This window comes from Guillardia theta (genome assembly GCF_000315625.1).
Source record: "Guillardia theta CCMP2712 unplaced genomic scaffold GUITHscaffold_8, whole genome shotgun sequence".
Classification (NCBI taxonomy): domain Eukaryota; class Cryptophyceae; order Pyrenomonadales; family Geminigeraceae; genus Guillardia; species Guillardia theta.
In genome coordinates, this window is record NW_005434666.1 from 544390 (window position 1) to 570608 (window position 26219).

Sequence of the window (26219 nt, forward strand, 5' to 3'; positions counted from 1 at the left end):
CAGCAGCAGCAGGCGTATATGCCTCCACAGCAGCTTCAGCAGCAGCAGCAGACCCAGCAGCGGCAAGTGTATATGCCCATGCACCCACCACAGCAACAAGCGTATATGATTCCCCAGCAGCAGCAGCAGGCGTACATGATGCCCCAGCAGCAGCTTCAGCCGCAGCAGGCGTATTTGCCTCCACAGCAGCAGCAGCAGCAGGAGGCGTATATGATGCCCCAGCAGCAGCTTCAGCCGCAGCAGGCGTATTTGCCTCCACAGCAGCAGCAGCAGCAGGCGTATATGTCCCAGCAGCGCCAGCAGCAGCTCCGCCCTCAAGAGCATGAAAGCATGGAGTCTCAGCGTGATACTGCCCCCAATAGACCAGAGGGCTTGTTTACAACGAGCTCTAAGCTGCAAGTAACTTCGAATGCTCCAACAAAGCCGGGTCAAGGAGTGGCTGAACTCAAGCAGGTTGCTCACTCAGCGCAAGTGGCAATTCTAAAACAACAGCCTGCAAAAATTTCGCAGGTACTCATCGATCGCTTTCATCTGTAGACTCTGCTTGTTCTCTGATTTGTCAAATCAGGGATTCGCAAAACAACAGCAACCACTTTCTGGTTCTGTCTCAAATAGTGCAAATACAGCGACTGCCCTGGCCCCATCCAACTCAGTCACTTCTACCGGCCCGATCAATGCAGCACCCTTGCTGCAGGAGGCCTCTGTGCAGAAGCCAGGTAACGGAGTTCGATCAGGTCGTGCAGGCTCAAGTAGTTGATGAGAGATACAGGGACTCTGCCAGTGAACACCGCGCTTGCAGGACAGAACCCGATGCTCGTCGATGGACAGGCTGCAGATGTGGGAAGCTTGCAGCGGCAGGCAGCTAATGAGGTAGACGAGGAGTTTTGATTGATTGCGCTCTGCCACGGTTTCCCTCCCCGTCCACTTTCCCCTGTCCCGTTTGTTTCCATTAATGGATGGGTTGTCTATTATCTGTCGCGTTGAACTGCTCACCTAATCATATTTGCAGGCGTCGAAGACGCTTCGCAAGTCGTTGGGCACTGCGACTCCCCAACAGATGTCGCTCAGGCAGCAGATGCAACAGCAGATGCTCAAGGTAGTTTGCGTTCTACCCTTCCTGGTCCTCATGGCTGTTGTACAGAAAGAAGAATCTGACGCCCAGGGAATCAACGGAGGCGAGCTGAGCATGGATGACCCCGTTGCACAGCTCGGGGTGGACCAGACTGGGTTGAATGTCGGTAACAGCCTGACGCATGTGAAGGCTGCGGCGAACCCGCAGCTGACTCGCATCGGGCTCTTTCAGTGAGCGTGTAAATATGGAGGCACATTGAATCTTTAAAGTTCCATTCGTGAAATCCACTCGAGCACAAGACTTGAGAACGAAGGCAGGCGCCAACGTCATCCCCGCACATGGCATACTTATTGAACAGGTCGTGGAAAATCTTTACAAGGCAGCACGACAAACATGTCGTGCTTCGACGGTTTGAGCATGTTGAATTCCGAGTCTTGATCTTTACTGAGGAGGAGCGCCCCGGCCAGGAGGCATGCCAGGAGGGGGTCCACCCATTCCTGGGGGAGGCGGCATGCCACGTCCCATCATGCCCGGAGGAGGAGGCATGCCGGGAGGAACACCCTGGTGCATGTCAGATCGCAGCCCGCCGCTCATATCGGTGAGTCACCGGGAAGCCAGGAGGAGGCATTCCACGCCCTGGGGGCATGCCGGGAGGAGGCATACCCGGAGGAGGAGGCATGCCGGGAGGGGGAGGACCTCCGCGGCCAGGAGGCATTCCAGGAGGCATTCCAGGTGGCATACCGGGAGGCATACCGCCAGGAGGAGGAGGCATACCAGGGGGATACCCTCTTCCCATCTGTCATCACACCATCAGCACACGCGGACATCCTCAAGCAGTACATCGACCACCTGGGGAGGAGCAGAAATTCCACGTCCCTGAAACCAACAAACAACAAAGAAACAAAGATGAAGTCATCGTCACTCAGAAAGTAGCAGTAGAAGCACCTGAGGTGCCATCTGCATCATTCCAGGTCCACCAACTCCTCGTGCGGGTCCAGCCAGCCCTTGAAGGAAGGAAATTGTCAAACAAAGCAGGTGATCCCCTTCCGAATACCTGCAGGTGCCTGTCCAACAGGAGCCATTGGAAGACCTCGCCCACCAGGGGCTGCAACTCCTGGGCCCAGTCCGACCTAAACAAACATATGAGCAGAGGGGATACACGTGCTTGAATGATTACGCCAGCAGCTAATCTGTTCTTCTTGTCTTCCGAAGGAGGTTTGCTTTCTACAGTGAGGGAAACCACGCTCTCTCCTCGCAAGATTACGAGTCCCAAAGAACGTCTGCCACGTCACAGTTAGCATCTAATTCCAAGGCAACAGATAGAAGGATTTGACGAATAAGTTTGGAAAGGATGTTTGAGACAGGAGAAATAGTCAATAGAAGGACTGCATATTACTTCTCTTCTCTCTCTTCTCCCTTGCCACCTTTCACGCTGAGCCTCCTGAATTCATCGCAATCTCCCAACACAATATTCATGTGCTTGTCAAAAGCCATGAACTTTCCAACAAGCTGTCTGCCATCTTCAATGGTAACTCGCATCCTGAAAAATTTAAATCAACCTACATGTTTTCTACACATAGAATGATGTGAGTAAAATCACCTGTAATTGACATATTGCAGGATTTTTGAGCTCTTTGTCATACCCTGAGACATCCTTCCCTATTTTCTTCTCTCCCACAAGGGAAATATGGCTCGCCGGCAAGTGTTGGTTCAAAACTGTTCAAGTGACCTGGAGTACCAAAAAAAATTATCAATATCAAAGGCTCAATAGTCGTTTGTTTGGAAGGGGGTAATAATAAAGTTGACAGGCATCTGAATCAAACACAGGAGTTGAACTGAATACAATGAACATATTCGTAGTTAAGTGTTAGCATGAAGACTGTTGGAATTTGCTTTGAACCCACAGAGCATTTCTATTGAAATAGTAGCTCTTCTGTAAATCTTCTGTCTGATTTGTTCTAGTAAATTCGATGTAGATGATAACCTCCATCTCACCACTGTCTACTGCCGAATTTCAAGCATGCTCCCTCTCCACACCCGACTGCGATTGTTATCTCCATGTCGAATTTTCGTCCGCCCTCGTGTGGCAAGGAAGGTTTCATTCTCTACAAGTGTGTAGATCCAAAGATACACAATGGCCCTCAACACTAGCGATTAATCCAACTGAATTATTCCACGAACCTTCTAAGCAACCCCTCGTGCATAGCAAACCAAGGCATCCTGGAGCAGGCTGTTTCAATAAGGCCGCCTCGTCCAATTTACCGCCCGCCTATGCCAATCACCCATGCATTCTGAAAACCTTTTCAACATAAACTATCACCAAAATGATATTTCTCCTTCAATATTTTTCCTCAGCTCTCAAAAATCCTTTCCTCAAACATCCTTCACTGTAAATCGTTGAACTCCAAAAACGAGTCCCTGCATACCTTCTCTCCCGTCAAAATCTCATCCTACAATCCCAAGTGACGTACCATGAGCATCGTCACTCTATCCTTCAATACATCCTTCGTTCATCTTCACCCTGCAAGCCCTCCTTTGCTGCCCTTCGCTGCCCTTCCCCTTTCTCGCGCCATTTCCTCTGTCAGATCCGCTGTCGCCCGTTTTCCATCCGTAACGGATCACGAGCGACGACCCCACCCCCACCCTACCCGTCTTTCTCTCGCACCTCAGCCTGATCCAACTTATTTCCTTGATCAAAGAACATTACCTATTTTTATTAGAGGATTTAATAGAAAAATGGTCACCTTTGGAGCCTTCAATATCGATTCCTCTTCAAACAAGAACCCTACCTATTCCCAGCCAACACACCCCACAGAGACGGTACCTCCACTCCCTGCCAGGGTCTGTTTGGGCCACCCCATCCGATATCAGTTGCTGCAGGGGTGGTCAGAAGGGGTGGGGAGGTCCGGGATCGGACCGGGCCCGGCGCCCGGCTGAGTGGCGGGCTCATGCCGGGCGGCCCGGCCGGGCCGCGTTCCGCCCGGGACTTCATGCGACTGCAGCTGAGCCCGGCCCGACTTGGAGAGGCTTGCGGCAGGCCGCAGTGCCGCCTTGCAACTTGCAACACTTAAGGGTTCAACGGTCTTGGTTTCAAGTGAAGGGATAGTCCGGCGTGTTAACTGACAGTGAAGCCTCAGGCTCGGCGCTAGGAGCCTTCCGACAGTGGCCGGGCACGGTTTGCATTCGGCGATCCATCAGCTTCTACGGCGTACATGTTACAAGAAGATGTTTGCATTAAGTCACCGAGTTCAGCGTTTCAAGTTTCGCTGGCGCCCGGCCGAGGCTGCGCCGCCGAGGCTATTTCAAAAAAGGAACTTGAGTACACCAATCCGATTAGAGACAGTCGATCCAGGAAAGATCAACGTTGAACCGGTTGGGCACCCGTGACACGAACTGAGTGAGAAAGATACGTGAGGACTGAAGCTCCCTCATCATCAGAGCAAAGCAGGAGGACCTTGAAAACTTTTCTTCCCCAGGGATGAGGATGGATCACACCAACATCAGGTGTCCAGACCTGGAAATCGCGGAGGAACCTGAGGCACAACCAGGCAAATCAGAGAGGGAGGGATAGGGAGGGATAGGGAGGGATAGGGAGGGGGGGAGAGGCGAAAGCAAGTGTTACTGCAATGCTCCGTCGTGATTGTCTCGGTTCGACACATTCTTCATCTTGGAGGACATGTCTGGAAAGCATCTCAGGTGCTTGCCTGCGGCTCGCACAAGGAGCTTCACACACCCGCCCGCACAAAGCTGAAGTGATGCATCTCGATCTCCTCCCTCGAGAACTGATAAAACCTGCAAGCCCGCCGTCACAGGGCCCTCCCTCTTGCTGCCCCTCCCGCTCTTTCACCGCTGGCAGTTAGCCATCCTTCGCGTCGGATCAACGATACAAGGATAGGGATGGGCTAGCAGGAGAGGGGATCCGGGTTTGATCTTGTAGATCAGCGGCACCTGAACAAACATCACCAACCGAACCAACACGCCCGGACAAGAGCGCCGGCTTGCCTGATTATACTCGTCGAAGGGAAGCAGTTCATACGAAGGCTGGAGGTAAGTTGTGAGGAGATATGGATGCCAGAGAGGAGCGACGAGCACCTCTTTGAAGTAAAACCTCATCTTGCATGATGTGCCGTCCAAGTCATCTTCAAGGATTTTCTTCTTGGCGTACGCAAGCTCGTCTTCCTGCCGCTCTCCCTTGAGAACAGGGAACTCGCTCTCAACCTCGGGGAGCTGACCCGATAGAACTCATCCGTATCCATGGACATGAAATGCGTGCAGTCCTTCGCCGCGCACATCTGCCTCCCGAGCTCCTGCAGCGGAGGAGGATTAGCCATGGCAGCCCCGATGCACAGCCTTCACCCTCTTGGTGAGCTCGTTGAAGAACTGATTCGAGACCATGCTCGGCGGCCCGCCCTGAAAGCAGATCAATCGAACCACAAGACCATCTCAGCTGCTGCTCGCGCTACCAGCTCGTTGGAGACGGGAGAGCACAAAGCCTCTTTCTCGTCGTTGCTGAAAACCTTGGCCTCGTATCTTCAAGGACGGCAGTGGAGCGAAAGAGGGCGCAATGGTCACGTCAAACTACATCAATCAGGAGAGTGGTTACACTTTTACCTGTACAGCTCATCGACGTATCCATTGTCTACCAGGAACTGAAGTCGTTTCTCGAGATCAGGATGCGCTGAGTTGCCGAAGTTGGAGACCTTCTCACAACCTCATGCTAAGAGACGGAGGAGGGACGCATCAGCCTTGTTACCGTCTGGTAGACGACGCAGATGTAGTCCACGTTGCTCTTGATGGATCTGATGCTGTCAAGAAGGAGCTCCTCGCCGTCGTAGACATTGTATGCAACCTGAGCGACACGATTGAGCGAAGCTAAAGGGCATGTTCGCTTTCTCACGCCGAGCTTCATGGTGCGTCCAGACGTGTCTGATGAGCTGCTTGAGTCGTCGTAGAGAGGCTTGCGACGAGAGGACTCCATGAAACCTTTCTTCATTCTTCCCCTCCGCCCACTTTCCCTCCTCCGCTCCCTTCACCTTCAATGACTGAATGATGAATCTCCTTGCGATTTCCAATTCCTGTTCCTCCCCTACTTTCTGCACATTTTGTTGTGGAGAAGGGGTGGGTGGGTGGGTGACGCCCTCTACCAAGGAACTTGGCGGATAGCTACGAGCCTGGTGGGAGGACGCAAGGAGATGTTTACTGTAAGCTACTCTATCTAGTGGCCAAGATATAAGGTCTGAGCTGCTCGATGGTGGGAGGATACCATTGTGACTCTCCTGTTTGCGAGTTCCACCTGCAGCCCCCCGTCACTGTACTCGATTGTGATCCTGACTCCTACTCCTCCACCATGGCCGCCATCTCCCATCATCATGCGCATCATCACCAACATCACCACCTTCTCTTCCGCCATAACAACTACCAATCTCATCCCCGCCAACACTTTCATCCTCCTCACTCACCAATACGGGTAACCATCTTCAGCAAAGTGTTGCTGCCATGGACCGTACGCTGAGTTGTTGATCTGACAAGTATCACCAGGGGGAGGAGGCAGCGGAGCGATTTACCTCTCGTTGATCCATCTGTGCATCAGTAGGAGCATGTGGGGATGCAGCTTGTGACGAGGGTGCCTGCATTGTCCCTTGCTGCGCTGCAGCCTGATCCCCCAGATGAAGTCACATCAGTAAAGAGCAAGAGCGGCAAGAGCAGAAGTCGCAAGGGTCGGACCTGTCTGTTCGGCTCGGATGCCTCGGAGTTGACGGATGTAGTGCCATTCTTCTTGAGCCAGGTCTGCTTTTCCTCATCGAAGTACCAATCGGTCGGCTTGTCCGCAGGCTTCTTCGAGGAAGCAAAGACTTTGGTGAGGCCCCCGATTCTGGACCACAGTCCTTCTACGCTTCGTGTGGCATTAACGAGATTGTCCTCGAACCTCCTGGCAAGATTCGACAGGTTGAATGTTGAATTTCGAGTCGCTCCTGCGCTGTTCAGTGCAAGCTGGTTGTCCACCGGAAGATGCCACGAGGTAGCTCGAGTGATCGTATTGTAGTAGTACTTGCGACCACTCACAGGATCGATCGTCTCCTTCCACGTGCCGCTGTTGGCACCTTGAGCGTAATGCGCTCCTTGTGTGGCTCCCTGCGGCACCTGCTGGGCTGCCGCCGGCTGCTGGGAGGTAAATGCAGCATGCTTCTGTTCCTCTCGCTGCTGCACCGGGGTTTGTACAAGAGAGGGCTGAGCGACGGGTTGAGCGGTGGGTGTCACGATTGAAACTTCATGCTGCGATGCGATGTGCTGGGGTGCTTGCGTTGGCGCTGGCTGATTGGTGGAGTGCAGCAAACCATCCCTCTGCAGCCCTTCCTGGGAAGCTCCGGGATCATTCTTCGATTCCGCTGTACTGATAGCAGTTGCCTCTTGTGATGGCACCGGTTGATTCCCGGGGATGGGTGCACTTGGGGCCTTTGCTTGCTCAGATGGCCCACTCTGTGTATTCATCGTTGCGTCCTGAGCCTTCACAGGTACAGCAGTCTCCTCCCTGGATGCGGCTGTCTGTACGGGAGTTTCGCTGGAGGAATGCTGCGCAATTTCTAGCTGACCGTTGCTGCCCAGCTTTCCGTACAGCACTGCTCCTGGAGGCAGCACCCAGCTGGTCAGCCGGCTGTTCATCTCATAGAAGTACGTTCTTCCGCTTGAAGGATCCTGACAGGAAACCCAAAGTGCATGCGCCTGTGCGGGCTGGCTCCCTCCTCGCAGGCGGATTGAAGTCATTACGTCGTGACGGTAACGCGCGGAGATGGCACGAAGGCATGGTTTCGTCGCACCAAGGTTAGCTAGGATTGCAGTCAAGAAGATGATTGTAAGCTTGCGGTGGCATGAGGCATCCATCTTCGTCAGTTAGTCACCAAGAGTCAAGGCTGAGTCATTCACAACGCGGCTACTTGACCATGTTCGAAATCGAGCAATCTCCATCAACCAATTCCATTTCAACCTGCAAGGAAAGACGTCAAGGTCGTTTGTTTGTTGGAATAAAATCGACAGAGCAGTCTTAGCTCCAACTGTTCCAGTCTTAAGTTGAGCTTCACACATAACACTTAGCGATGAGACAAGTCCATTTCATATAGAACACTTAGCGATGAACTAAATTCATCTGAATTCCCAACAACGGAAGGTACCAAACCAAGTACTCGACATATCACTTCAGAACCACCAGTGGATGTGAAAGACGACAAAATTCACATAAGGAGACACATTGAAGATCCATCTTCTTTCAAGCTACACTTACGTGATCAGATGCATACATCATGGAATTCATTTCAGTGTTGGTGATGTCTCAAGAACATTGGAACGGGAGAGAGATTGCTGCAAGTTTCAGACAATTACAAGATGAGTTCAGCTCTATGACTACCGCGGCACTCGACAAGAAATCCACTTTTCTTTCTTTGTTCTTTTTTCTTTTTTTGGCTTTTTGGCATGAATGATGAAGTAAAACATCGCTGCGAGGATCCAATTCAAGGAGGGCAGGGAGACAGCAGCACAAGAACAAGGAATGAAGCAAGAGAGACGGGCAAGCGTTCAGTCTCGGTAGAGTGTTGATGTGGATGACGCCTCCATGACATTTCGAGAAGAGGGAAGGAGGAGAGAGAGGAGACAGAAGAGGAGGAGGAGGAGGAAACAGACTAGAACACTAGCAGCATCCCGCTGCCGCCACGCATCATGGATGGGAAAAGCAGCCTCCTTTGAGAGATGCTGTATTCCAATGCAAGTTGACGAGTAGAGTATTATGAATAGATTCTACGAATTGGCCAACTTTTCATCGCCCCAATCGTGCTTTCTGGGGTCCTCGGAAACTCCCGGATACTTCTCCGGTTTAGCAGCAATGGATACTTTCCCGGATACTTGTGGTCTACCATCGTCGTGGTGTCGCAGTTTCCGGGATCGTGGGGGCATGGCGGGGGGGTTCGATGTCTGGAAAAGAGCAAGCATGGAGGAGGGAGGGAAAGAGGGAGAAAAGAAACGGATGGGACGAGGAACTCTTCAGGATGTTGGAGGAGGCCTCACTCAAACCACCACTCTTTTATGCTTGCTCTGCCTTCTGGGTTCGATCCCATCAGCCTCTCCGTTCGCTCTTCCTCCTCCGTCCTCCTTATCTCCTCTTCATCGACCAGGGCTGTTCCTCCCTACATCCTCTCTCGCCAACCAGCATCCATGTCGTCGAGGATGGACTTGCGCCCTTGAACGAGCTGATTCACGTGGCTCTACACCGGTCGGTGTGGGGAGGGGTAACCTCCGCCTTCTGGAGGGGGTTCCGTTTGCTCTTGGCATGGCCAAGAGGAGAGTGTGGGTATGGACCCCAGACGGATACGAATCAGGCGATGAAAGTTTCCCCGTCGTGTATTGTCAGGACGGGCAAAACAAGATGGACAGTGAGCAATGACGTCTACGTGCCGCTCTGACATCATTATAGAGAACACAAGCTGGCTGCAGGCAGACTGGCAGCTGGGAAGAGCTGCTTCCATTCTCCAGGTTCGCAGCACCACTGTGGCGTGAACTAATGGCGAGGACATAGGATGAAGGGGTGATTGTTCCAACAATCTTCGTGCTCATAGAGAACGCCGGGTGAGTGATCGCTTCTTGGTGACAGCTATCGTTGACGGGAAGGCTCAGTGGTTTGCGGTTCATTGAGTACGCTGACAGCATGCTTGGAAATGCTTATGTGAACTGGTAAGGTCAAGGCGGTGGTGCAGACATTGAGTCTGAAAGCCTTGGTTCAGGATGTGTGATACACTGAAACCATACGTGGATGATCGATTCAGAACCTCGAAGAGACCTGAATCCACCTTTGTAAGTGTAGTCATGCAAGATTGGCGCCAGCGCACTTACCGTACAACACAGGCGATGGGGAGCAGCATGGGGGCATCCATCTCGTTTCTTGCAGCATACCAGCGACCAGTGAGATTATTTGCTTCAGGTTTCCTATATGACGACAAGTGCCAGGACGTTTTCGGAGGGGCATGTTGCATATCTCCTGCCTTTCAGACAAACACGATTGCTTCAGTGTTGTTTGACTTTGAAGGGTTCGCTTCGAACAAGTAAGGGGATTTCATGACTTGCATTACCGTTGCGATGGGTTCATTGGTTTACCATGCAGGTACGAAAAGATGAAAATTTACATTGACAACGGTGGCTCCACGAAGGAGAAGGAGGTTTCCCTGTGATGTCCTCGAAACCAACTCACGGGCTAATCTCAAGGTTCCGTTCTTCGATCCAAGAGATGGGCTTCAACGAGCAGGTTACTGGTGGCTTGACACTCAGGTCTAGCTGGAGTGCCTGCCGTCGGACTTGAGCTTACCTGGTCTGCAGCTGCAACCGAGCATAGACGCCATGCTCTTTGCCTTGGAAAGCCGAGGGTTGACGAGAGCTTCCGGCCGACTCAAGTACATCAAATTTCCAGGTATGGCAGCAGGAGCTTGGGAAGGAGCTGCTCACTGAATCTCAAGGCGCTCGCCACAATGAAAACGCATGGAGGAGGAGGGTTCGCGAGCCCTTGACATTTATTCTCTCACAGTCAGAGGGAATGAGATAAATTGATTCGATTGTCCTTTTAATCTATGGTGTTGCAAATAGTCCTCACTTTATTGTTTTCATCCACATGCACGTTATGCAAAGTACTGCAACTTGTTTTCTGAGCTTGCAGCACTTGACGAAGTTGAGTACTATTTGAAATTGTGAATGAGAGGGTCAACGCTGATGTCAACTTCTCACCAACTTCTGACGAGTGGGCTCATTATCTGCCATCTTCGTCGAGTGCTCAGAATGCTGCGATTCGATTCAATCTAGAAGAGGAATACAAACAACGGAAACCTGTTGTAGGTTCGAATTGGCTCGCAGGCTGCAATTAAAAGAAATTCGATCAGTGAAAGATAGAACAGACCCTTCTACTATACTTGCTCAGCATCGAAGAATGGATTAAGTCAAAAGATGGGAGTATCTCCAATGCGGCCGCTGCCGCTGCCTGTTGCTCTTTCATCGCCTATGTGGCAATGTTGGATATTGAAGCACAAAACCCTGTTTATCTGAAGTACCTGCGCTATAGCTCTGTGACCAGATGTCAACCTTTGACCCAACTTTGCATCTCTCTCCTTGATAGACTGCAGTTCTGATCTGAGGACTTCAATCTGTGCAATCAGATTATTCGCAGTTGTATCAAGTGATGCTGAATCCTGCCTGTTTCACCAAAGCCTCGTTTTCTTCTGAATTCTTTGTCTTACTCTGTAGCTCTGCATTGAGAACTTGCATCTCATGCTGCGGAAAAAGCTTAGAATCGATGGTCAGCAAAACCTTGCGACAACCTTCAACAAAGAGATTTGTCCTTTCAAAGATTCGTTTTCATGCACCAGCCTCGATTCCTCTTCCTGTATTGCCATCAGGATCAAACTCAGTGCTCCTCTTGGTACCTTGGAAAGGGATAGCTTTTCTTTAAGAAGATCAAAGTCAGACTTTACATCCTTCAATTGCTCTGCAAACTGTTCTTCGATCAGAGCATAGCAACATCAGTCAGAAGAAGAAAAAACCTTATCGCGAGCCAAGATAGCTTCTCTTGTTTTCTCCTTGGAAGCCAGGAGCATTTCCTCGAAACGCCTCAAATCCTCCATCCTTGCGCTCAACTCTTCTTCGAGGGGCCCGATTCCTGCACAAACAAGTTACGCTCTTGCTTTTAGAATGCCTGCAACTCACTTGGATCTTCTTCGACTTGAACCGTCTGGGCATGAGCCTGCAGTCGGTCGGAATGCATGCGTAGCATCGCAACCTGAAAGATATAGTTGCCACACTCCAACCATTTCAGAGCACGGATGCATACCTGCGACTCTAATTCTTGAATTCTCGCGTTGCTGCTAATTTGTTTCTCCTTGAGATCAGAGCTGACGTGCATAATCTAGAGACATCGCAGTCATATCATGAATAGCCCACGTCAGGGAAAGAACCTCGATAAATTCAGGCGATCCTCTCATCAGTTCAACTTCGTAGACTTCGTTGGTGGATGGACGTCGCATCTGCAGTCTCACAAAACTGCAAAGTTTTCATCAAATTGAATTAGACTGAACTCTGAAAATCAATAAATTCATCAAATTTCGCACCTTCCCTGTTTGCCTAAAATCTTATCACGGATCATGTGCAAATTTTGTCCCTCGACATTTCGAGGCCATTCACCGGCTTCAGCAACCTGTTGTAACGTTCTCAGCATGTTTTGTATGAAACAACATAGTACTGTATGCCATACAGCTACTAATTGGTCTCCATGCTGAATCAGCCCGCATCTGTCGGCTGAAGAGCCATGAATGATGCTCTGCACGTATGCGAACGACGCCTTCGTGGATTGCTGCTCAAAGGAATCAGCAGAGCCTTGTGCAATGGACGCCGACCTGAAAGAAGATTCCAACCCCTGCCAGGTCCGGATTTCCTCTCAGGTCAGGTCGGATCTCCTCGTTGATCGACCGGAACCCGCCACTACGATAGCCCTCTTGGGAGATCCTTGCCAGGTCAAAGGGTGACCGAGTTTCTTGGCTCTGTCGCATGTTGCCTGCCCCCTTCATGGCCCAATGTCATGGTTGCAATTCAGGAAGGGGAGAAAAAAATTGAACATATTGTGTCGATCTAGATTCTGAGCTTGTGAAAAATGTAGAAACAGCATGTTTCATCATGACTGTGCACAAAAGAACAAGTTGAGATAATCCACCGTCTCGCAGCGTTAACAATGGATCAACTGGAAGGTATGCAGGGCAAGGTAACAAGCAATCTTTTACATGATCTCAACGCCTAGACACGACAGTATCTAACATCATCACATAGCACATCTTTTATCATCTCCTCCTGTCTTACCGCAATGTTACTCCATCCTCCTTGCATCGTGTTGCTAGGCTGCCGAATCCCCAAATCCCAGTACCGTGCCCTGGGTACCCACCCCTCTAGAGTCTACCCTCTGACCGAAAAGGCGAATCGCAGGGTGACGACCTAGGGGTAGCCCTTATCTCAGTACCCCCTCTAATACCCTACTAGGCTACAGATGGTACTCTTTACTTGCGGAGGCTTTTCCGCCTCCGAGTACCCTACCCCTTCCTCCTAGACTAACCCTACCTCGTTCGTCACTTGGCGAGACTACCGGCGTACGGGTAGGGGTGACTATCATTTGCCGGGAGTCTCACTGATCAATATGATGTCGCGCGGACGATTTTTAAATTTACATTTCAGTGTTTTCAAAACGAAAGTGTAGCTCCCCTGTGGGAACAAGCAACGTGCCATGCGTGTGCTTCGCTCCAGTCGCGCGGAGTTCCATGGCAAACAAGTCTACATCATCCGCCATGCCCAGGGGCAGCACAACGTGTCCTTTCAGTTCGACTTCGATCCTCCTCTCACAAAAGTCGGCAGACAGCAGGTCAGTCCCGCTGTGGTCGGTGCTCTCTGGTGTGACGCCGGAGACAGGTCAAGCAGCAGCATGAGATCTCAAAGACCCTTGGCGTCGAAGTTGTGATAGTTTCGCCGCTCAGGAGGACCCTGCAAACGGCTACGGGGCTCTTTCCAGGGCATACGAACATGGTCGCCTTCGAGGATATCAGAGAAACGGTTGCAAAAAAGTGCTCTTCCCAGCCACTCATATCTGAATTTCTCAGCTCACTGAATCATGCAACCTACGTCAACCCGTTGAAGATGCGATGAAAGAGTTTTCGCACGTTGATTTCCATCTCATCGAAATTGGTGATGATAAAGCTCTGGCACGGTACCGCTTATCAGAGCATCTGGTACTTTTTCACTTCTTCCAATCAGTTTTGAGGAACTCTCGGATGCGAAGGCTTTTAATCTCGACGTAGAATGCAAGTATGTAGCTCCTATTCCTCATCATGCTCTCTGTGTCACTCATTAATTGCTGTGCACATAGCGCACCAGAGACCATACGTGAGATTCACGAGCGATGTGAAAGCACCCTGAGGTTCATCGCAAGCAGGCCCGAGAAGAAGATTGCGATTGTGAGGGGAAAGCCTGAAGAGGAGTTCAAGAGATTGAACGTCAACTGCAGGTCAGCCATGCCGCTTTCCTAGCTGAGTTCATGGAGGTAAGACCGCTTCAAGCAGCAAGATTCATGTGTTTGGCCCATTTCGGTTGATTTTGATGCCAGGTCTGTCAAGCCAGGGAGCAAGTCAGCCGATATCTTGATAACTGTGAGATCCGTATGATCCAGTTTCGGGCATGAATTTCTCAGCAACTTTGGAATCACGTTCAGCTGGCTGAGAGAAAAACGTTCCACTAGGTGAACTAATGACTCGGCTGGCATTAAGCCTGGGGGGAATGATTTTGTGCAATACATATATGACTTGTGTCCTGTCCTTTGGAAGCTGTTTGACATGATATTCGGATTCAAATGTCAGACTCGAACCGACCGGGTCAATGTTAGTTGCCGGATAATGATCATCCGAGTGCCATTCCATGAAACTTCTGCTGTACTTGTTGGCAAGTTGCAGGGTGTGCTATACTCTGCACCAAGGCGAGTAGTTAGTACAGTAAGTGGCTGTACTTGTCCGAACTGCGTCTCAGTCCGAGGCCGGGGCCAGCTCCCGGATCTCAAATGATGATCGCCGGGATCAGTCACTACTGTAAGTCAGTGTTCCGGCGATCTCATCGGTCAACCCTTTGATAATATGGTCTACCATATCCGTGGCTACAATGTCGAAACGGCTAGTAGCGGAGTAGCCGGAAGGTGTTTCCCGCCATGCGGAAGATGGCCAGACAAGAGCGTGCGGTGCAGGGGGGGGCGATGAAGATGGGACGGGAGAGTATGGCAGAGTGACGACAAGACTCTCTGCAAGATCCCTTCCTACTGCACGAGTAATTCAACAACGCTCTTTTCGAAATGAGAGAAAGCTGGAGAAGGTGAATATGTCGTCTCGCGATAGCTGGATCAAAGGAGGAAGCTGGTGGGATCTGCAGCAGAGGGAGATCAAAGAGGTCTGTTCACTTCTTTGCTCTTGTCTTGTTGTCCTCTCATGTAAGAGGTTATAGGCGCAGGCCGATAGGCCTCACAATGACGGTGGAGCCGAGATGGAGACCGTGCGGAGATCACTCCCGCCGTCGCGCGTCAGCAGGAGGAGCCATGCAAGGAAATCTGATTCTCTCGTGTCTATCTCCTCACGAAATCAGACGAACAGTGATATGAGAGATAAGGAAGATGAGGCCGCAGATCATCTGGCTGAGGACGGGAATCGCAAGCTCAATGTGGGGGAACATCAGCGCAAAACTTTGAACATGCTAAATGCAGCTTGGGTCAAGCTGAGGAGATACTTTGCTTCTCAAGCGCTTGATGCGGGAGTTTCTCTGGAAGATATGAGGTGAGTAGTGGAGGGAGGGAGGGAGAGAGTGACAAAGAGCTCAAATTAAACAACACAGTTTCACGGTAGAGGAATTGATTTTTGCCGTCGATTGCCTGGCATTGTACGCTACACGGCAGCAAATCACAGAGCTCTTCAGAGCCATAGATGAAGATGAATGTGGTAAGATGGTTCTTGTCTTGAATCCAGCTTTTTGCGCATTCCAACGGGACAAAGCCAGGCTGATGCATCTGTCCAGGTGTGATCACAATCGCAGAAGTCGAGACGTATATGCGATCGAAAGGGATGAAGGTTCCCACTGAAAGGTGAGAGTCTAGATGCGATAAGTCCAGAAAGCAGAGGATTCGTATGACAAGAGTAGAAGGAGAAATTGCAAAGCCTCAGGCTGAAATGTTTAGGATCCGATATTTCGTTGAGACTTCGTGACCATTGGAAGCAGGAACCAAAAATCATCGCGGCGAGAAACTGACAAGGCAAAGAAACTTTTTGCAGAAATATTCGATCACGTTCTAGAGTTGATGGTATGCTGGGATCTGGATGGCAGTAATTCGATTTCCCTGAACGACGTGGGTCGAGGAATCCGATTTTTGAAACTCAAAGGGATTGACGCAGATAAGATAGTCCAGGAGGCTGCGTCGGAGTGCAACTTGATTGATTCTGTTCTCTATGTCAAAGATTTTGTACGGCATTTCTCCTGGCATGCCGTAGAACCTCATCCTGTACTTCTCTCCAAGTACGAGAATATCAAATTGAACCGAGCAGTGGTAATGAGCAAACTTCGCGTCTGGCGTTCCAAGCAGAAGCCTGATACGGTTGATTCTGATCTGAGAACCATTTGTTCCAAGCTTCGCAGTAGATGGGGTACAATCTCTTCCATTTTTAATGCGATACAAGCGAGTGAGAAGAGAGGAAAACTGTCCATTGACCTTGAAAGAAACATTTCCTCCAAACATAAGGAACGGGGCAAGAATTCTCGATCGGACCCCAGCACTATGCCATATAACAATACACCTACTACTCGGTTCATCTCATTTGAAGAATGGAAGTCAGCAATAGAATCTTGCGGATTGCAACTGACTACAGGTCAACTCGAAAAGGCGTTCAACTTGGTTGACAAAAACGCAAATGGGAAAATAACACTTCACGACCTTGAACAAGCCATGCGTGCAACTGGATCTTTATCGCAGGCAAGCATCAAGAGTGATCCTGGACTCCTCAAAAAGGGGTCAAAAACTAGAGCAATCTCCGAATCTGCTAAGCTTCGAAACATTTTCTCACAGATTTGGGACAATCCGGTAGAAGCTTTCTGTTTTTTTGCAATCGGAGGAAACCAGACTGTAACATTGAACGAAGTGAAACATGGCATTGGAAGGTTGTCTGCTTTTGACATCAATGTACATCAATTACTGCAAGAAATTGACCATGTTTGCATACATGGACAGATAGATTTGAAATCGTTTGTCCGATATTTCGCATTCAAAGAACGAAGCACGACGTCTGCAAAAGAGGAAATGATTCTATATGAAAAAATTAAGATGCAGCATATGCAAGAAATCTTGGAGAAAGTAGAACGCTGGAAGCGACTCCGGCGACTTCCATCAATCACGTTCGAATCCTTTCGAATGATGACTTCATCTTTGACGAAGAATTGGGATGCACTCAAAGAAAAGCTTCTTGAAGAGTCAGGTTTGTCTGAATTTGAAAAATTTGAAGAGACATCGTTTGACAAGGAAATATTGTTGAAGTGTGTCACTCAACTGTTGCCGTTGTATCTTAATGACTCTGTGGAAGAGATGCAAGTGCGAGATTTTTTAGACTTGATCGACAGCAAAAAGTCACAAAAGCTGAGTGGGGAAGAGTTGAGAAAATTGATTTTTCATCCCCTGTTTGTGGCTCCTTACAGTGCTTTGCATGACAAATCGAGACGATGGTCCGCTCACGATGAATCTCCCAAATTTGCTTCAGAGAAACAACCCCACGAAGATGAAGCAGGGATTGAGGTCCAAGAAGCAGATCCTTCACTTGACGCTCTTTTTGCTAGGGCAGAGAAGCTTGTAAGAGGCTTTGATGATTGGGACCATATGGCAACTCCTGGAATTCCCGATGACGAGGCAAACGTTGGCCACAATACGGTAGAGGACGATCCTGTGTTTGAGAAACAACTTTGGCCGACTGGTCAAAAAGGGAAGAAGGCCCTCGATGCTGCTGTTGGACATACAGAAATGGACGCATCTTCTTTTGCCAAGGAATCATTTGTACGACAATATGCCTCAAAGGAGATGTTTGAGATGTACTGTGGAATATCCGAATCAGGTATATCTGCGACTTTGAACGGTCTTCAAAGAAATACGATGTCTATGAAAGAATTTTTGCTTTTGTTGAAATCACAGGCATTGATGCCGAAAATTTTCTCAAAAGACGATGCTGTTTCTGTTTTTAGACTTGTGAAAGATCGAGACGTGGCAAGAGGTTCAACGAAGTCCAATGATTTGACGTTTGAGAAGTTCAAATTGTGCATGGAGGAGCTGGCAAAACTTAGAAGTTATAAGCTTCAATCTTTCGAAGTGAGAGAAAAGCCAGAAATCGTTTCTAGCAAGGCTCACTTGGCTTTGCCCGATGCCGATGTGCTGGAGAAATTGTGCAATGACGATGAAAAACAAACTGTACCTCCTGAAACTTCTCCTGGGATCAAATCTCAAAGATCGACCAAGTCAATTGTTGAGCCGGGAATGTATTCTCCAATCTCTCCCTCCGAAAAGAAGATCATGACGACCTTTGAGGAGAAGTTTTGCAAGCGGAAGATGTTCGAAGATGCCTGCCAGTCAGAGATGGCGGCTTCGAGGAGGAAGTCAGGAGATCCAGTCATGGATCACGGAGCCTTCATGGCCTTCATGGAACAGCAGGAGATCGTACCGAAGGTTGTATCAAGGTCTGAGGCCAACACTATCTTCCGTGCTGTCATGCGCGGGAAGGCTGTGCATGAAGCTCACGAGATGAATTTTGAGGATTTCCGGGAGAGCATCCGGAGGATCGGAGCATGGCGAGGCTACAGGATGGAAGAGTTTGGAATCCATCTAGAGCATATGGAGAGGAGCAACAGAAATTCAGGGAGCGGCAAGAAAGATGACGTGGCAGCCCACACTGCGTCCTCTCTTTGTAAGGTTCAGCTCTTCGGCTCTCCGTCCTCGCAGCGAGATCGGAACCTGAAAGGAGTCGCGCAGAATGAGGTGGCTGGAAGGGCCTCGAGACAATCAGAGATGGGCAGCATATCGGAAGGAGGAGAGGTCGTTGAGGACCTGAGGGAGGAGCTGCTGATTGCGAGAGAAGCCGCAGCTCGTCTAGGCAGTCAGAACGAAGCTTTGATCAAGTTTTCAGATGATCGCGAGCAAGTCATCGCAAACCAGAGCCAGGTGAGGCGGGAGGAAGCAGGTGAACGATACCATGACAGGTTGATGACGCGACGATTGGCAGGAAATCTTGTGGCTGAAGAACCGGTGCGGGGAGCTTGAGGAAGCTCTGAGAAGGGGAGGAGGCACGGTTGCTGCAGTGGAATCAAGCAGCTTGGCAGAAGCGCTGAGGATGAAGAATCGAGAAGTTGAGAACATTCGCGAGGAGATCTCGTCACTTCAGGAGGAGCTCGAGGCTCTGCGTGAACGCAGGGCAGGTGACGTGCTGGAGATCATGCAGGAGCGAGACGAAGCGATTGAGGAAGCTGCAGCATTACGGAAGATCAATCAGGTGCTGCTCTCGTTGTCACTCCTTTCACACGCTCACTCGACGCAGGAGCTGAGGAGGCAGCTCTCCGACCTCCACAACTCCCTGCACAGACAAAGGACGCCCACCGAAGGAGGGGAGAAGCTTCTGCTGCCAGAGGTTCTGTCTCCTGATGACTTGGTTCGTTGCGTCTCCCTTGCTTCCCTTGCTTCTTCCTGCTTCTACGATCGGAGGATACCTGCTGGCTCTTACTCGTTTTTCTCCCAGGATCTTGAAAGCATTCACACGCAGCTCTTCGATCGTCCGCCTCCAGACGCTGCGAGCAGCATGCTGCTCGTTGGCCTTGACGTTGAAGCTGCTGTAGGGCAAGTTGTGCAGGTCTCCTCCGACGCCTCCCTCGTCCTCCTCTACCTCCTTCACTCTTCCCTCGTCACCCCTCCCACGGCCTCCTCTTGCTCCCTGTCTTTCTCGCTCCCTCCCTGCTCCCTCCGTCGCCTCTCGTCTCAGCCTCCACCCTTGACGTGGCATCAGATGGTTCCTGGTTTCCAATCGCGAGGTATCGGAGTCATCAGTCGCATTTTCACGGATGACTGCGGCGTGCAAGTCCACTGGCAGAGGTAAAAGTTTCTTCCAGTTCACCACGGTTCACACTCCCTCCCCCGTTCCCTCCCTCCCCCTCCCCTCGTTCCTTCGCTTCACCCTTCTCCTCGATCCCTCCCTCTCCCTCCCCTCATTCCCTCCCTCCCTTTCAGTCGACCTTGCACTTGTTCCTACCTTTTGCAGTTGTTTCTACCTCCAACATTCTACGACATTGCAACCCAATGTTGACCCGATGGCAGCGGGGAAATCAGCGAGGAAAGCACGGGAAGGGACGACATTTTCTCTTTGTGCCTGTGGAATTGAAGGGATGTATTCATGTCACGTACTCGAGGGATTTCTCCTCCTCTCTCCTCCTCTCCTGTCCTTGTGTCCTCAATCAATCGGAGAATTCGGTTCCGGTGATGCTTCCGATGAAGGCGTAAATGTCCGCAACTTCCTCGATGACCTTGGCTGTCGGCTTGCCGGCGCCATGACTGAAAGAGGAGAGGGGGAGAGGGACGGAGAAAGCGCGGGGGAGAGGGGGACGAGAGAGGGAGGGAGAGTAGATGTCAGGCAGGCAATCCAAACAAGTCAGCAAGTGAATCTCAGTCAGCAGTGACATCTTGTCAGGGATCTTATCGGAAGCACCACCAGACAACACAGCTTGTCTGTCACATATTCGTCTTACCCTGATTTGGTCTCAATGCGGATGAGGAGAGGACGGGTCTGTTTGCTGTTCCCTTCGAAGGCGTACTGTAGCTGTAGGGAGGAGACGAGGTGGAGGAGCAAGAGAAGCGAAGGGAAAGGAGAGGAGGAGACAGAGATGGGGAGGAGATGAGAGGGGAGGGGGAAACAAGAGGAGAGCAGAGAGTAAGAGAAGCGGTGAGGCGAGAGAAAGAGAGAATGCAGCGCCACCTGAGCTGCGTACTTGAAGGAGTGAAGTGGGACCACTCGATCATCATGGTCGGCAGTTGTCACGAGAACGGCAGGGTACTGGACGTCTGCGAGAAGAAGGAAGCGAAATGAGGACAGGAGATATATGGCTCCACGAGGAGGAAAGGAGGGAGGAGGAGGAGGGAGGAGGAGGAGGGAGGAGGAGGGAGGAGGAGGAATTCCAATAGAGGAGATAGAAGCTCGTCACCGTCTCGTGGTTTGATGTTATGAAGCGGAGATATGGCGTACAAGGCCTGCACAGGATGAGAACGTAAGAGCGCAAGGAGGTGATAAGGAGGAAGAACAAGAGGAGGTAGGGAGGAAGAACAAGAGGAGGTAGGGAGGGAGAACAAGGGGAGGTAGGGAGGAAGAACAAGAGGAGGTAGGGAGGAAGAACAAGAGGAGAGGGACAGGAAGGGGGAAGAGGAGAGAAAGGAATGCGGGGGGTAAACGCGTGGGAAGCAAGGAACCTTGAATTCCTCTTCGCTGTTTTCGGAGCATCCGTAGTCAGAGCACCAGGCGTACCTTCATCCTTGACATTACGAAAAGAGAAGGAAGAGGAGAGGACAAGAGCAGGAGGAAGAGGAGAGGACAAGATCGCCAGGGGAGGAGGAGAGGAGAAGATCGGCAGGGGAGGAGGAGAACAGGGGAAAGAACAATCACCCAATGGTGAACTTGTGAAAGCGAAGCATGTCCATCACTCCAACCTGCAAGAGGCTTTTAGGTTGTTGTTGATGATGTTGATGTTGATGTCAGTGTCGTTTTGTTGTCGATGATGATGATGACGACGATGATGATGACGACGATGATAGAGGAGAAGGAAGTGGATGATGGGCTGAGGAGAAAGGAGCAAGTAACGTGGAGGTTGGGATGAGATGGGCGAGAAGGACCTGGGGGATGGCAGCAGCGAACAGATCTGGACGCTGGTTGACGCAGGCGCCGACGAGGAGACCGCCGTTGCTTCCTCCATTGATGGCAATCTTGGCAGGGCAGGTGTACCCCTGCTGGATGAGGTACTCGGCTGCCGCCTGGTCCGAGCGAGTGGGGAGTGATTAGAAGAGAGGAGGGAGAGAAGGGAAGTGAGGGGAAGGAGATGGGGGGTGATGACGGATAAGAGAGGAAGGGAGAGGAAGGGAGAGGAAGGGAGAGGAGGGAGGGAGAGGGAGGAAGGGGGAAAGAGCAAGTTAGAGAAAGGGAGGGAGAGAGGGGGAGGAGACACGATTGAAGAGGAGGAACAAGTGTGAAAGAAATCATCTCCATGCACCTGGAAGTCGTCGAAGCCTCGCTGCTTGTTCAGTTTTCCTGGTTTCCCGTTGTTGTTGCATCCTGCCTCATGCCAGTCCTCCCCGTACTCTCCGCTGCTCCCAGGTCAATGACAGGAGGCAGGAGAAGGATGAAAAGAGAGGGAAGGGGAGAAGGTTGGAAGGAGAAGGAGGGAAAGGAGGGAGGAGGGAGGAGGGAGGAGGGGAAATTCTCACCCTCCTCGAATGTTTGCAACGCAAAGAAGGGCGTTGAAATGATTGATGAAGACGGTGCGGAAGGGGTTGAAGGAAGGAGTGATGCTGATGCTGAACCTACGATGCCATTTCCCATCAGTGCCAATGACCTTGAAACCCTCACTTCTCCTCCCCTTCAACATCCCCCTCCTCTCCCTTCTCTTTCCTGCCCTCATCGTCCTCTCCATCTCTTACTCCCCTTTCCTCTCCTTCAATCTTGTCCTGCTCTTTCTCACCCTCCCCTCCGCTCACCCTCCGTAGCCATAAAGGAGCGTGCAGGTGTTCCCAGAATGCTCTTGGCCCTTCTTCCCGACTATGAACATGGGGATCTTGGTTCCATCCTTGCTTTCATAGAAGACCTGGGGAGGAAGAGACTGAGAAAGAAGACGAGGAGAAAGACGAGGAGAAAGAGGATGAGGAAGAAGAGGATAAAGTATCGGTGATGGTGGTGGTTGAGGCAGACGATGGAGGGACGGAAGGACACTGACTTGTTTGGTCTCAAAATCTTCAGGACGATGATTGGAAACGATGTCCTGCAAATGGCTGGTAAACATCGGAACAGGTGAAGGAAGAGGGGCTGACGAGTTCGATGTACCATTGAAGGAGGAAAGGGAAGGAGGGACAGAGAGCTGGGCCGGAGGCCTGAAGGGAGGGAGGTGGCGGAACGATGTTGGAAGCACAGAAGCGGTGGAGGAGGGAAGGAGTGGGAGGAGGGAGGGGGGGGACAGGCACCTCGCGCAGCTTGTGAGATTGCATCGTCTCCAAGTCAAACCTACAAGGTGAAGAAGGCGGGATGAGAAGGATGACATGAGAAGTGAAGCTCGAGAACCATCCTCTCATCGACATTGTAATTGTCATCTCCACTCCACACATCACAGGATGATATTCAACATCGGGCGAGGCCGCTCTCTTCTCTCCCTCACCTGAATTTCACTCCAGGGTGCACAAACCCGACGAAACTGCCGTAGAGTGAGGATGATGAAGACGAAAGATGAAAACGAAGAAGAAGATGAAGAAGAAGATGATGATGATGATGAGAAACGCAAGGGAGAAATGCAGTCAACAGGGCGGTGAAGCGGGAGCAAAGGGGGGGAGGAGATTGGCAAGATTGAGGAAGAGGAGGAGGAAGAAGACGATAACGAGGAGGAGTGCTGAGAGGGATTGCAAAGACGAACGGAAATACAAGAGAGGATTGGAAAGGTTCTACGCTCACCTGTAGAAGAACTCCATGTGCTCTCTCTTTCCACTCAACGAGCCGACGGAACCGACGTCAGGAAGTTGAATCTGAGAAGAATCACAAGACAAGTCAGGGCGCCGGAGACGGAAGGCGAAGGAGAGAAGAAGGCCAGGACGGAGCAGGAGGGTGAGGAAAACATACGGAGAGATGAAGGAAGAGGAGGAGGAAGAGAAGCTACCTGCTGAACAAGAGAGCCATCTGCAAGCTTGAAGAGACTGAGGGTCTCCTGGGCGTGATTCATGTAGCAAACCACGAGATACTTCTCTCCAACGCACTGCCAGCAGAAAGCACGTGAGTGAAGCGGGGAAAGGACAGGGAAGGGAGGAGATACAGACGAAGACGAAAAGGAGGAGGAGGAGGAGGAGGAGGAGGAGGAGGAGGAGGAGGAGGAGGAGGACGACGACGACGACGACGACGAAGAGGAGGACGAGGAGGAGCGACGTGACACACCAGCACGTCGTTGAGCACTTCCTCCTTGTGTTCAAGGATGTCTGCCCACTTCTCCTCCTTTGCATCCTGGATGTCGATGCAGATGACTTTGTAGCGAGGCTGCAGATCCTGTTAGGCCGTCGAATCCCTCCTCCTCTCCTCCTCCTCTCCATCTCACCGCATCCTTGTTTGTTCTGAAGTAGAATTTGCTTTCTGTGTTCCAGTCAAGCTTCAGAGGAGACAACGAGGAAACAAGTTGAGGAAAATCGGAACAAGATACAAGGAGGGAATAGGAGGGAGGAAGGGATTGACAACCAGTGTTGGTGACATAGTCGTATCCAGCATCAAAGTTGTCAATCAGCCTCATGAACTTGGAGTCGTCCCAAGTTCCCGACAAGATCTGATCCACCTGCGATTCCAAGTTCATCACTTTCAATTTTACGTCTGCAAGCAGGCAGAGGAGGTGAGCTGACCTGGCCGATGTACACTCGGTTCACCGGCGCAGTGCTTTCAGAGATGGAGATGATGAGGTATTTGCCTTGTGGAGGCAACAGGGAGTCAGACGCCAAAACAAACGGACCCTGCGCACACAGGCATGCTGGCAGTACCATCATCCGACATGGACGCTCTGACCCATCAACTCAGCCAAGACAAAGGAGTGTGTCTCGCACATACCTTGGGAGCCACTTGGGATTCTCCGAGGGCTTGAAGATCAGAACGTCTTCGGATTGTTTGGTCCCGAGCTAAGAGGGAAACGTTCACAGGTGGCAAGAGAGGAAGAAAGGGTTGGCCCGGCACCTTGTGGAAGTAGACGGACATCTCAACGTTGCTGTCTGTCTCGCTCCCTCGCTTCAGGTCGTTGCCTACCATCACCGAGGATTCAGATCCTCCAAGGCGCCTCCTTGCAGCCCGAGTATGGCAGGAGAAAGGAGAGGAGGGCAGGAGAGCAGGAGAGGAGGGCAGGAGAGCAGGAGAGCAACCTTCGACGTTGTCCTCGACAGATTGCAAGCTCTTTGGCTCAGGGTATCTATCGCAAGCATCTCCCTTACTCGATTGGCAGGAACTTGCCAACAGACCTCGAATAGAAGAAGCCGGAGTCATCCTTGACCCACGAGATTCCTTCCCCTCCGTCAGTGCCTGGCAACCCCTTGCAGCTTCCTCCTCACCAGAGAACTTCACCCATTCGATCTTGTCCTCAGTGTTTTGCTGCGCAACTGCTGTCAAGTCTCCCGATCGAGGCCTCGCGGAGCACCTTAGAGGTGATCTCCCGCACGAAGATCGTCTGCGGCAGCTCCCGTCATTCGGAGCAAACGGAAATCTGGTGCGATCAGCAACCTGCCAGTCGGAGCCACTGGCGGAAATTCCATGCGCCCAGTACCTTCCGGAGCTGCCAAGGACGAGGCGTGAGATCTCACGTACGCACATTCAGCACTTGCCAGCCACACTCACTCAGAGAATGCATTGGCGCCGATGCTCTTGGTGCCGTCCGAGGAGAGCAGGTTGGGATCGAAGAACTCCTCAGCAGGCGAGTCGAGACCCGCCTGCATCATCAGCACGTACTGGTTCTGCAGCCTAGATTGCCGTCAGAGCGCATTGCAGCGGAGCTCAGGGGCTCACCCATCATTCTTGTAGTAGTAGTAGCGGAGGTATTCCCCCTTGCCTCTCTTGAAGGTACTTCCTGTCTTTGCATAGTTGTACCTGAAAGCTGGTGAATGGTTGGTGTAGATGCGGGAGGGCTCGTGATTCTACTTCTCGGTTAGCTTCTTCTTCAAAACTTCTCTGTTGGGCAACGTGTTGAGGAACGCGTTCGTGCGCTGGGGGAGGAGCATCAAACCCTGCTGCGAACAGGGCAAGGCAGGAAAGCACGCACCTCGTTTTGAGCCTCGACCCACTTCACAGTTTCCTCACTGTCAGGATCTTCCAGCCACCTGTATGGATCCAGCACCTGCCACGATGTAAGAAGTTCGAGCCAAGGCTTCCTCCGTTCTTAAGCTATGTTCCTCCCCTCCCTTCTCTGTTCAACCCTCGTTCCCACCCTCATCTCTCCTCTCCCTCCTCTCCTCTCCCTCCTCTCCCTCCCGACCCTTCCACATTCTTCTCTCCCCCCCTCCCCCTCCTCTCTCCTCACCTCATGTCCTCCGGGGTAAACATCCTTCACTTCCTCGCGTCGTGCCATGACGCGTACGCTCTACTGGATCCCCACGAACTCCCCGCTCATGCCCGTCGTTACTATTCCGTTGCAAGACGTTTATTCTGTAACGAACTCATTCTCACTAGTCCTTGACTCATCTGGAAAGTTGTAGTAGGGTGGGGTACAACGTCAAAGGGTAGAGACGCGGGGTACAATGGGGGTGTTCTGAGGGTTCACTTGATTCCTCACGTGGGGGTGG

At 51.3% G+C, this 26219-nt stretch overlaps 9 protein-coding genes across 9 annotated transcripts; 4 read left to right on the forward strand and 5 right to left on the reverse strand.

Moving 5' to 3' along the window:
* Nucleotides 1-173: 173 nt before the first annotated feature.
* On the forward strand, nucleotides 174-1345 carry GUITHDRAFT_150585 (hypothetical protein). The gene is made up of 5 exons (XM_005839486.1): nucleotides 174-510; nucleotides 569-716; nucleotides 770-870; nucleotides 1010-1096; nucleotides 1142-1345. The coding sequence occupies exons 1-5, from the start codon at nucleotides 214-216 to the stop codon at nucleotides 1304-1306; spliced, it is 798 nt and encodes a 265-aa protein (XP_005839543.1). The 5' UTR covers nucleotides 174-213; the 3' UTR covers nucleotides 1307-1345.
* Nucleotides 1346-2285: 940 nt separating this feature from the next.
* Nucleotides 2286-2626, reverse strand: GUITHDRAFT_48153 (hypothetical protein; the record flags this gene model as incomplete). Its single annotated transcript, XM_005839487.1, has 2 exons — nucleotides 2286-2352; nucleotides 2469-2626. Coding segments are annotated over 2 exons (225 nt in total), but the record flags the coding sequence as incomplete, so codon positions are not given.
* A 2064-nt stretch (nucleotides 2627-4690) lies between these two features.
* GUITHDRAFT_101732 (hypothetical protein) lies at nucleotides 4691-6065 on the reverse strand (the record flags this gene model as incomplete). The annotated part of the gene is made up of 10 exons (XM_005839488.1): nucleotides 4691-4752; nucleotides 4806-4864; nucleotides 4920-5020; nucleotides 5165-5251; nucleotides 5305-5379; nucleotides 5429-5482; nucleotides 5536-5602; nucleotides 5684-5772; nucleotides 5826-5921; nucleotides 5970-6065. The coding sequence occupies 10 exons, from the start codon at nucleotides 6063-6065 to the stop codon at nucleotides 4691-4693; spliced, it is 786 nt and encodes a 261-aa protein (XP_005839545.1).
* A 593-nt stretch (nucleotides 6066-6658) lies between these two features.
* GUITHDRAFT_101733 (hypothetical protein) lies at nucleotides 6659-7834 on the reverse strand (the record flags this gene model as incomplete). Its single annotated transcript, XM_005839489.1, has 1 exon — nucleotides 6659-7834. One exon carries the CDS (start codon nucleotides 7832-7834, stop codon nucleotides 6659-6661), a length of 1176 nt encoding a protein of 391 aa, XP_005839546.1.
* Nucleotides 7835-9386: 1552 nt separating this feature from the next.
* GUITHDRAFT_101734 (hypothetical protein) lies at nucleotides 9387-10649 on the forward strand (the record flags this gene model as incomplete). The annotated part of the gene is made up of 11 exons (XM_005839490.1): nucleotides 9387-9489; nucleotides 9531-9589; nucleotides 9633-9682; nucleotides 9731-9787; nucleotides 9838-9907; nucleotides 9959-10015; nucleotides 10061-10155; nucleotides 10215-10269; nucleotides 10316-10378; nucleotides 10427-10517; nucleotides 10564-10649. The coding sequence occupies 11 exons, from the start codon at nucleotides 9387-9389 to the stop codon at nucleotides 10647-10649; spliced, it is 786 nt and encodes a 261-aa protein (XP_005839547.1).
* A 73-nt stretch (nucleotides 10650-10722) lies between these two features.
* GUITHDRAFT_133632 (hypothetical protein) lies at nucleotides 10723-12657 on the reverse strand (the record flags this gene model as incomplete). The annotated part of the gene is made up of 13 exons (XM_005839491.1): nucleotides 10723-10779; nucleotides 10829-10882; nucleotides 11149-11241; nucleotides 11335-11380; nucleotides 11405-11478; nucleotides 11521-11589; nucleotides 11638-11753; nucleotides 11801-11873; nucleotides 11925-11999; nucleotides 12049-12133; nucleotides 12202-12287; nucleotides 12345-12443; nucleotides 12487-12657. 13 exons carry the CDS (start codon nucleotides 12655-12657, stop codon nucleotides 10723-10725), a joined length of 1098 nt encoding a protein of 365 aa, XP_005839548.1.
* Nucleotides 12658-13361: 704 nt separating this feature from the next.
* Nucleotides 13362-14309, forward strand: GUITHDRAFT_101736 (hypothetical protein; the record flags this gene model as incomplete). The annotated part of the gene is made up of 7 exons (XM_005839492.1): nucleotides 13362-13496; nucleotides 13544-13684; nucleotides 13732-13838; nucleotides 13886-13936; nucleotides 13998-14085; nucleotides 14136-14171; nucleotides 14235-14309. The coding sequence occupies 7 exons, from the start codon at nucleotides 13362-13364 to the stop codon at nucleotides 14307-14309; spliced, it is 633 nt and encodes a 210-aa protein (XP_005839549.1).
* Nucleotides 14310-14992: 683 nt separating this feature from the next.
* GUITHDRAFT_101737 (hypothetical protein) lies at nucleotides 14993-20058 on the forward strand (the record flags this gene model as incomplete). Its single annotated transcript, XM_005839493.1, has 9 exons — nucleotides 14993-15061; nucleotides 15116-15441; nucleotides 15500-15603; nucleotides 15680-15746; nucleotides 15881-18851; nucleotides 18913-19179; nucleotides 19225-19533; nucleotides 19687-19772; nucleotides 19995-20058. The coding sequence occupies 9 exons, from the start codon at nucleotides 14993-14995 to the stop codon at nucleotides 20056-20058; spliced, it is 4263 nt and encodes a 1420-aa protein (XP_005839550.1).
* GUITHDRAFT_161224 (hypothetical protein) lies at nucleotides 20051-26006 on the reverse strand (the record flags this gene model as incomplete). Its single annotated transcript, XM_005839494.1, has 32 exons — nucleotides 20051-20228; nucleotides 20423-20493; nucleotides 20650-20735; nucleotides 20876-20921; nucleotides 21138-21192; nucleotides 21331-21374; nucleotides 21558-21695; nucleotides 21932-22025; nucleotides 22146-22241; nucleotides 22416-22522; nucleotides 22652-22696; nucleotides 22896-22935; nucleotides 23087-23122; nucleotides 23377-23447; nucleotides 23579-23674; nucleotides 23851-23958; nucleotides 24008-24042; nucleotides 24145-24238; nucleotides 24303-24367; nucleotides 24438-24457; nucleotides 24505-24572; nucleotides 24628-24692; nucleotides 24810-24856; nucleotides 24906-24948; nucleotides 24996-25035; nucleotides 25082-25111; nucleotides 25165-25216; nucleotides 25279-25401; nucleotides 25447-25527; nucleotides 25579-25643; nucleotides 25700-25774; nucleotides 25958-26006. Coding segments are annotated over 32 exons (2182 nt in total), but the record flags the coding sequence as incomplete, so codon positions are not given.
* Between the last annotated feature and the right edge of the window lie 213 nt (nucleotides 26007-26219).

What these genes read in the sequence shown, in the direction of transcription:
- GUITHDRAFT_150585 (XM_005839486.1), top strand. Translation starts at nt 214, where the DNA reads ATGCCCCAGCAGCAGCTTCAGCCGCAGCAGGCGTATTTGCCTCCACAG. An exon ending in AGCGGCAGGCAGCTAATGAG is followed by an intron (nt 871 to 1,009) that starts GTAGACGAGGAG and finishes TCATATTTGCAG; the next exon opens with GCGTCGAAGACGCTTCGCAA. An exon ending in TGCAACAGCAGATGCTCAAG is followed by an intron (nt 1,097 to 1,141) that starts GTAGTTTGCGTT and finishes GCTGTTGTACAG; the next exon opens with AAAGAAGAATCTGACGCCCA.